This window comes from Amblyomma mixtum, chromosome 4, assembly GCF_055824585.1.
Source record: "Amblyomma mixtum isolate Tamu chromosome 4, ASM5582458v1, whole genome shotgun sequence".
Taxonomy (NCBI): Eukaryota; Metazoa; Arthropoda; class Arachnida; order Ixodida; family Ixodidae; genus Amblyomma; species Amblyomma mixtum.
In genome coordinates, this window is record NC_143015.1 from 93,665,755 (window position 1) to 93,674,773 (window position 9,019).

At 44.7% G+C, this 9,019-nt stretch overlaps 1 protein-coding gene across 1 annotated transcript in view; it reads right to left on the reverse strand.

Annotated features, from left to right (window-relative positions):
* Positions 1–998, reverse strand: part of LOC149347454 (uncharacterized) — a 92,085-nt gene extending 91,087 nt beyond the window's left edge. Inside the window, exon 1 of the mRNA XM_089541582.1 lies at positions 880–998. Within this exon, the coding sequence (XP_089397708.1) occupies positions 880–998 (119 nt within the window). The remainder of the gene's footprint in view (positions 1–879) is intronic.
* Positions 999–9,019: the final 8,021 nt, after the last annotated feature.

Sequence of the window (9,019 nt, forward strand, 5' to 3'; positions counted from 1 at the left end):
TGTATCCACTCCTCGGTGATCTGCCACTTATGTATTTGTTTGTTTTGTTCAGTGAGTCTGATACGCATGCGTCTTCTGGTGACCTGGGTTGGCCGTTTCTCGATTAAACTTCAGTTGTTAGTCCAGCGTTGTGTTGTGTTCTTCTCCTGGTGTCTCGTTCTTTCGCTGGTGAAGTTATGTCTGACGTTCAAACACAAATGCTTCCGTATTTCTTCAAATCCAACAGACCGCAGTGCTCTGCTATTCGTTTTAGATGGTTTGCATTCTTGAAAGGATGCGTAACAGACTATTAACTAGTTCAAGCCCCCCCCCCCCCCCCCCCCCACCCCCACCTGCATCTTGGACCGAGATATTTTGTCGACCCACTTAAAGGAGCACTAAGTACCATTTCAAGCTGAGCTTTATGAACAGGTTGCAGCTTTTCGGTGACGAAGAACAGTTTTTCATTTTTTTTTATGTGTTCTTTATTGTTGCTAAAACAAAGAATTTTGTTTAAACCAGTCTTACAACGTATATATTAAACGTTCGGGTGTCTTTTTTACACTTTATATTTTGCCCTTTTTGGGATCGCTGCTCGCGAGGCTAGGCTATCGGCCATCGAGGTCTGTTCCGTAATCGCACTCTTAAAGGAGTGCACTCATCTCCAAGTGGAACTCTACTTACCCCGTTTGAGCTTTAACATAATGCATTTATTGCGAGTGACATTCTGCGTGAGCGCACTTAACGTGCGCACTTGACATGTGTATAAGCAACTAACCCCGTTATCTAGTCCCTTTTGGCAAAGTCGGTACATGTCTCAACAGGGTCTCTTTTGAGAGGCGCGTTCACCAGTCATGTTCACCATGAAGCGGCGGAAAGCCATGCTGTCGGAATGCTCACTCGAGGAGCGGTATCCTGACGATGAGGCTGGCGTAGTAGGCAAAGTTGGCGGCTATGCTCCAGAGCAGGTCTTGCCGCAGAACACATAGCACGCGCAAGATGAACAGACCCTGCTGCATCGCTCCAGGGCGCCTAGAAATTCAAGCAAAGTAAAAATGAATTTGCAATGTTTCAACCTCCTGCTCATAACTGGTGTGCTCTAAGAAACGAATCACGGTATATTCCTCTTCACGAACGCCGACGAGTCTACATTCTCAATAGGATGAAGGCAGCTCCGACTAATCTCCAGTTAACCCTTCCCGGCGCCAGCTGCAGTCACCGTGCTCAACCAAATTCCCTGATCTTTTGCCACTGCACTCTGGCATTCCAGGCGGCGCTTCTTGGTCACGCTCTGTAACTAAGCGGATCGACGGTTCTTGGCCCAATCGAGGCCCTTCACCCATTACGCCTGTTAATTTTCGCTTGTACACAATTGCGTCAATCTTATTTTATAACCAACACTGCTGTTTTTCCGCCTCTGAAAACTACCGAAGTCTTTTCTAGCTATCAACGCTATCTACAGGCTGATTTCGCACTGTGTTTAGGCTCCAATAACCAGCCCCGCAGAAAAGAATCCGCAGGATGCGAATGTTATTGGTGTGATTAGTCGCTTCTTGGTCGAGAAGGCGATGACAACGCAAGGCCACGTGAACATGTGAAGATGCTGACGTCGTCGCAAAGTCACGTGACCAGGTGGAGATGCTGACAACGTCCCAAGGTCATGTGACCGCGGCGAGTGGGCGCTCACGGCGTGAAAATTGAAAACTAAAAAACAAGGGGAAGCACGCAGCCAGGAAGGAGCAAAAGAAGCAGAGGAATGGTGGAAAGCTGCGGCTGACTCCAATCCAAATAACACAGCCAAACTCGACTATAGGGAGCACAAGGCTCCGGTACGGGGCTACATGGCATTCTGCACTAGAAAAGTCTCACCAAGCGCGAATCGTCATGCCGAGCACGCGCCAATACCCCGGTCAAAAAACACAACACATAAGTTTCTGCCGACAAAACAAATTTTCCGGAATGTTTTTGAACAAAACTTCTAGTAGAAGCAGAAATTCTTGCAGTGACTACAGAATTTTGTGCACTTACTACCAAACAGTACTACAGACTACCGAAAAGTACTACAGAAAAACTACACTACTAGGAAAAGATACTGCAAAACAACCGAAAATCAGTAGTTGGAACCACGTACGCTGGTAGGAGCATGAATAATTTTTTTATCTGTGGGCGGCACCGCAGAGCTTCACCCAGGACAGGTAAATCTGCACGCACCACCTTCCCATTGTGCGCAGCATTCCAGATGTGTCTGAGACGCAAATGAGAGTAAAAGAAAAGTTAAGGGGTTCATAGCTTGTGGTTAACGGTCAATATATTTTGAGCTTCAAAGTAACGCTGTGGGTTATGGATAAATGCCTTTTCAAGAGCATATGATTGATTTTGACTGCCTGCTGTTCCTTAACAGCAGAGAAACTTCGATATATTCATTAGCCTTCAGTCACTGTTCATGGTGCAAAAGTGCTTCTGCGTGTGTTTAAAAGCCACAGTAAGAGTCTGGCTGACAGTTTGTATTACAATGATGCTGCAGTGCTAGTGATAGTACACAGCCCTAGAGCCGATTTTCTTTCTGCCTTAAAGCCCTAAGCGTTTGACTCCGGCCTCGGGAGCCCTTGAACATTCAAGGTCATCCATGGCACACTGACTGAGTAGAACTCACGTGACAGCCACTGCCAGCGGCTTTTATATAGTTATTCGCTCTAGAATATTTCATACTCCATAAGTTCGGTTGTATAGAGACCAGGAGCAACCAATTGAAGCGCGTGACGGCGAAAGCCACAAGCATTAGTTCGTATCGTAGCCTACATAAGATATCACAAATTTGTGTTGCGTAGAATGACTGCATAGGTTCCCAGAACTTTGCGTTCGTTTTTCCTCCGACGCTCGCCCCTCTATTGGCCGAACATGGTCACATGGCTGAAAATGCATTCATGCAATTTGTATGTATGCGAGCCCTGGCCTTTGACCTCCATGCAGTGTCTGACAGGCGCTTTGAAGCGTTTAGAGTGAGTGAAGAAACTTTATTTCCGCCAGAAGAAGAATAATGCAGAGGAATGGGAGACCATACTCAGAAGTGCCGACCTTAGCATACAACGAAGCGTTTAGAAACCTTTCGCAACAGGGTGTACCACCCGAAGACGACGAAGGTAGCGCGAGGTGCGAAGATCAAGGTTACGCATGGCAAGGCTAAGAGGCACTTTTTCGAGGACGACACAAGTTGCGTACTATACGCAACCTAGTGGCTCCTGGCGCGGATGTGCTGATGTATTCAGGTTGTTTCTCCCAGTGCTAGTAAGAACAAATCTCGTTAGCTAAACTATCAAGTTCTTGATTCAATAAATGTGGTCAACAAGAGGAAAGAAAAAGCGAAATTGGTCTTTCCTTCATATGAATCTAACACGGTAGCAGCCACAGCAAGCGTTTTTTTTTTTTTAGGCGAAGGCCTTTCCAGGCTCATGAGTGGCGTGCACGGATGTTATAAACAGATACTGTCCGCAAAAGTGTCCGCCCGAACTGTGAATCATAGGAAAAGAAAAGAATAAGAAAAGAAAATTGGGCATTCAACCCGGGCCGCTGGCGTGCGAGACTAACACCTGCCACTCCTTTTTTTCTTTATTTCCTGCTTTTGACACATATTTCGGGACGCTGCCACTTCGTCACGGCACTTCTTTTTTTTCTTTAAACATGCCACTTATTGCAATGAAGCAATGTACTGTGTGCATGAGCTACGTGCAAACCAAGAAAAAAACAATCGTAAATCAGAGAGAGAGAGAGAGAGAAAAGGACGGAAAGGCAGGGAGGTTAACCAGGCGATGCCCAGTTGGCTACCCTACACTTGGGGAGGGGAACAAAGGGGAAAAAAGGAAAAAGAACAGCAATGAAATGAGTTTTCTAAGTGTCCAGCGACCACTATGTCACGGGGACAGAGGGCGCGCACTGAAAACTTAAAGATTATAGGCGGGAATGCAAACCCGAGTCCCTTAAGAAATTCAGAAGCGCTTTCACCGCTTTCCTTTCTGAATCGTAAATCAACAAAATGCATAATGCGACCCACCTAACCAACCAAGTACGAAAAAAAGACACGACACAAGGCAAGTCACTGTTAAATCACAATACGACACACCTCAGCAACAACGCACTAGAAAAAAGCCAATAAAGAGCACAGCACTAGGAGCGGTTGCCAGTCAGGTTCAAATTCAGTCTGAGCATACAATTCCTGTAGATGAACAATCATCCACAACACTTCGACGTTTGCAGCTGAATAAAGGCGCGTCTAGTGAATCCGCAGCTCTTAAAAACATATCTGCGAGGTGCATACTAAGGCCTGCATGAGTAATTACGAGCATCTTAATTACTGAGGGCGAATCAAGCGAGTAACAAATTTCCTCCGTTTCCTGTGAATTCCCCCGTGCTTGGCGTGCAGTGGTAGCGCCATCATGAGGCACCCACTGGAAAACCCCTCACATAGTACGGCGCTGGCCCAGCAGATGACGCACGTGGAGGACCGCGCACAGCTTCCACATTTCTGCACTTAAGTGCACCTTTAATTTTTATTCCGTCACTATCAAAGGAGCAGGTATAGAGCATTATGTAAAAATGAATAGCCTCGCAGTTCCACTTATTACAAAGGCTGCAGCTAAAAGCCACATGCCACCCGTTTGAGCCTTGTTGGTTCATCGTCGTGTCGCTGATCTTAATACCCGATCAATGAGCCCGGCTACGAATACTGTCATCAAGACAAGAGCTCATCGTCGTCTGTCAATGCTAGCTACTTCTATGCCATCTCCTACAAAAGGCGTCATGCAGCTCTGAAGACAACGGGAGAAGTGGCTTGTATTATTTGCATGAGATGTGCAAAATCTACAAGTTACTCAGTCAAGTGTAACATATCTTTGTGTGCTTGAATGTCAGTGGATGCTACGGCGGTTTGGTAACGCATGTGACAGCGCTGAAACACATTTAATATTGACTGAAATTTGCTGCTTGCTTTAATTCGTTGGCACAGACGCACAATGAAAGGATTTACAATGGCAAAACCCAGCATGCTACGAGCCCGGAAGTTTCACTATTAAGCGCAACCTTAAACCGTTTCGCACTGGGTACAGTCTACGTACGTGAAAAAAAGGTTTCTACGATTACTTTAATAACTTGTAAAACAAAGTGTCAATTCCAGGTATGTCTCATAAAAAACGTTAAGCGGAACTGTTTCTCTCGCACACATAATCTTTCTTGCTATTATTGATTGCTTTTTTATTGAAAGTATCATTTGTGGAAGAGTGTTATTGGTTTTGCGTTTTCTGTTTTCTCAGCTATCCTTTGATCCAAAAGTTATCTGGTATTATATGGGCTGTTTTTTTGTTTTTTTCTATTGTAAAGAACAATATCAATCTCGACCTCGTGTGCCAATGACAAAATTTAGGCGGTTTAGGGCTTCGACAAGTTGTCAATGGACAGTATGAACTCTGGGCACCTCTCATCATCTAGGACTGGACGTACCTCTCATCATCTACGACTGGACATATGATTTTTTTTTTCATTTTATCTGCCAACACAATGCGGTACGCCTTAAGAATTCACGGCAGCGGTTCTCTCGGCAGCGCTTTTACCGTACTCACGCGGCCAAGCTCCCTCCTTTCAAGAACCGCTTGCATAGAGTTTCATTAACAAAAGCGAGTGTAGCGAAAACTTCGGATTTCAGGAGAGGAGTATGCACAAGATACGAGCACAAACGAGGTGCAAGGGAGAACAACTTTACCTAAAGCTGTCAACTTTTCATTTTTCCTTATATAAGAAATCGCCATGTTATGGACGACCACATCGAAGTTTAAATATACCTGGCCAGCGTCCCTACTGTAGCAATGCGAAGGTCCAGAGCGGACGACGCATTGAGTACCCAACTTCCCAGTTACCGCTGACGCCGTTTGGCTTTGGTTTTAGCGACCAAACTTTCACATGCCCTCTGTGAGCTGAACAGACCGTGCAGAGATGACCAGCGCGGTGTGCTGAGCATTATTCACTGATTCGAAATATTTCGACCACACGACGCTGTAGGCACTGCGTGAACTGCATGCTAAAGGACCAACTATACATGGCACCCTCACGTTCAGGGTCATATCCGTAGAATTCATGCCTCCCCTCCCCCTCCTCGACCTTAACTGAATTGCCACCCGCTGACAAGCTGCTGCATTCTTACCTGAAAACTGCTGTACATACCAGCCTACGAAACACGGAGTGCGTGTCTTCATTCCTGTCGCAAGCATCCTGAAAAGTACAAGAAGTATCCGAAAGCACTGGGATGAATTCATGGCACTAACTTCACCTTTTCGTTGTACATGTGTCGTATTTGTACTGACGGAAATCAATATTTCATCCGAAATTTTCATTCAGTATGCAATACCAGGTTACCAAGCAATTTCCTGTACCCGACCTGCTAGAAAAGGGGGTGGCGTCGCAGTTTTTTTGAGAGACAGTTGGACTGTCACAGAGCTAAATTCTGACTTCCAGCAAGCAGAAGTAGTAGCATTGCGTTTGAGCACGCCAGCTCTCTCTCTGATACTCTTTTCAGTATACCGACCCCCCTGCTTCAACGGCAGGCTCTTTTTGGCCGAACTTGACAACGCCCTCTCAGCCCACTCGCATGAAGATTATATCTGTGTTATAGGCGATGTTAACATAGATACCTTTCGCCCTTCTAGGGCTCTGGTCTCAGATTACCTTGATCTGTTATCAAAATGGGGACTGCAACCAACTATCCAGAAAGCTACGCGAGAAGAATTTCTGTCGGGGCAACTTGTCGTCTGTTGCATCGACCACATAAATATAAGAGATCCGAATTCTGCCCTACAATCTGCTATCGTCGAAGCAAAGCTGTCAGACCCCTACTTTGTCTGTTGTTCTTTAGCCAGGAAATCGAACCCTCCAACAGCAGATAGCGGTAAAAAAGAAATTTCCATCTGCGATCCCAAACTCTTTTACCGACTGGCATCGGAATACGATTGGGAAGTGTTCTTAGAAAATGTGCCCCCGAAAGACATTTATGCTAAGCTTGTTGAGCTACTACAAGAGTTTAAGAAAGCGGCTACTCGCGTGGTTGAAATCAGGCAGCGCGATAAAGAAAACGCATGGATGACCTCAAATATACTATCAGCTATAAAAGAAAAAGATTTGCTCTGGGCCCAGTCGAAAAGGGCACCTGCATCTATCCTGCTACGATCCAAGTTTAAGGTTGCAAGAAATAAAGTAAACGCAATGATTCGTCAGGCTAAAAGAGTACACTTTCGTAACAAGTTCAAGAATGCAGGCTCTGATACTAGAAAAACGTGGTCTTTGATTAACAATCTACGAAGTGTCAAAAGGCGTGGCGATGATGGTAAAGATTTTGTGTCGTATTTCGCCACTGATGAAGAACAAATAGCTAATGAATTCAACAGGTTCTTCTCGCAAGTTTCGGGCAGTGCGCAACAGAATCCCTTATTTTGTACTCTGAAGAACAGCACAGTTGAATCTGCATACCTACCTTTGCTAAGTGAGGATGACCTCTGTTCAATTATTTTCGGTCTTAAACGCAATAGATCTGTGGTAATAGATGGCATTTCAGTTGATGATTTGCGAACCTTGTTCGACATACTTAAAGGCGTGTTGCTGTCGCTGTTCAACAGCATTATCTCAAGTGGCATGATCCCGGTGAACATGAAAGCGGCTATAGTTACCCCAATTCACAAAGGTGGTGCACGTAATAGGTATGAGAATTATCGTCCTATTTCAGTCTTGCCCTGTTTGACTCAAATATTAGAAAAACATCTGCTGTTTGCAATGACAAGTTTTTTAGATAAGCACAAAATTCTGTCACCCCGTCAATATGGTTTTGTACAAGGTAAAGGGACGGAAATGCTTTTGGAGGATTTTTCTGACATGTTAAATCGATCTTTTGAACGTAACCAAGTGGTGTGTGCACTGTTTCTGGATGTCAGCAAGGCTTTTGACAGCGTGTGTCACAGTGTGTTACTGTGTAAACTGTCCAGGTTAGGCTGCCGTGGAGTGTTTCTTTCGCTTTTGGAAAATTTTTTACTACAAAGAACGCAATATGTCTCCATTGGCCGGGCAAAGAGCGCTTCTTTGTTAATTAAAGCTGGCGTTCCGCAAGGTTCCATAATTAGTCCGCTGTTATTGAACGTCTACGCGAATGACCTTTCAAACTTTGTTCCTGTAGGCCTGTACCAGTACGCTGACGATACTGTACTCGTGTACTCGTAACCCAGTCACCGAACTTCTCTGACACAATTTCTTCTCTTCAAGCTGCAGCAATAATTTCTATGGACTGGTTCTCAAACAACCTAATTAAAGTTAACAGCTCTAAGACTCAGCTTATATGCTTTCACAACCCAATTAAGAAGGTAGATTTAAACCATCACCTGTTCTTGCACGGATCTGATTGTTCCCAATGTCAATGTGTACCCTTGAGCTATACAAATACAGTGAAATACCTAGGATTATACATTGACAGTGCTCTTTCATGGAATGATCACTTGTCCCACGTTTGTAAAAAGCTCCGAACCGTCTCCTGTGTGCTTTACAACATCAGGTACTACATGCCGCTTTCAATACGCAAAGTTATCGTAAACGCCCTTGGTTATAGCATACTGCGCTATGGCATAACGATTTATGGTCACTGTGCAGTTCGCTGGATGTGCAGGATTAATTCTCTCCTACGATCATTGTTAAAAAATATTGGCTATGATTTAGGCCTTCCCTCCAATTCTGATCTCTTTAAGGTATTTTCGCTACCTGATTTTGATCGCCTTTTGATGGAAACGATCGTCCTGAAACATTTTTGGCTTAGTGACTATAAGATTCCGTATGTTTCCACACGGTCTCTTCGACTGAAGGAACCTTTTTGTATTCCCCGACGGTCTACAAGATATGGAAGGCGTGTAAGAGATTATTACGTTCCCTTTCACTTTAACAGGTTACCTCCAAGTGTTCGCCGGGCAAAAACTAAATACAAAATAAAAAAGATGCTGCGATACATTAATTAGAGGGTTTACGA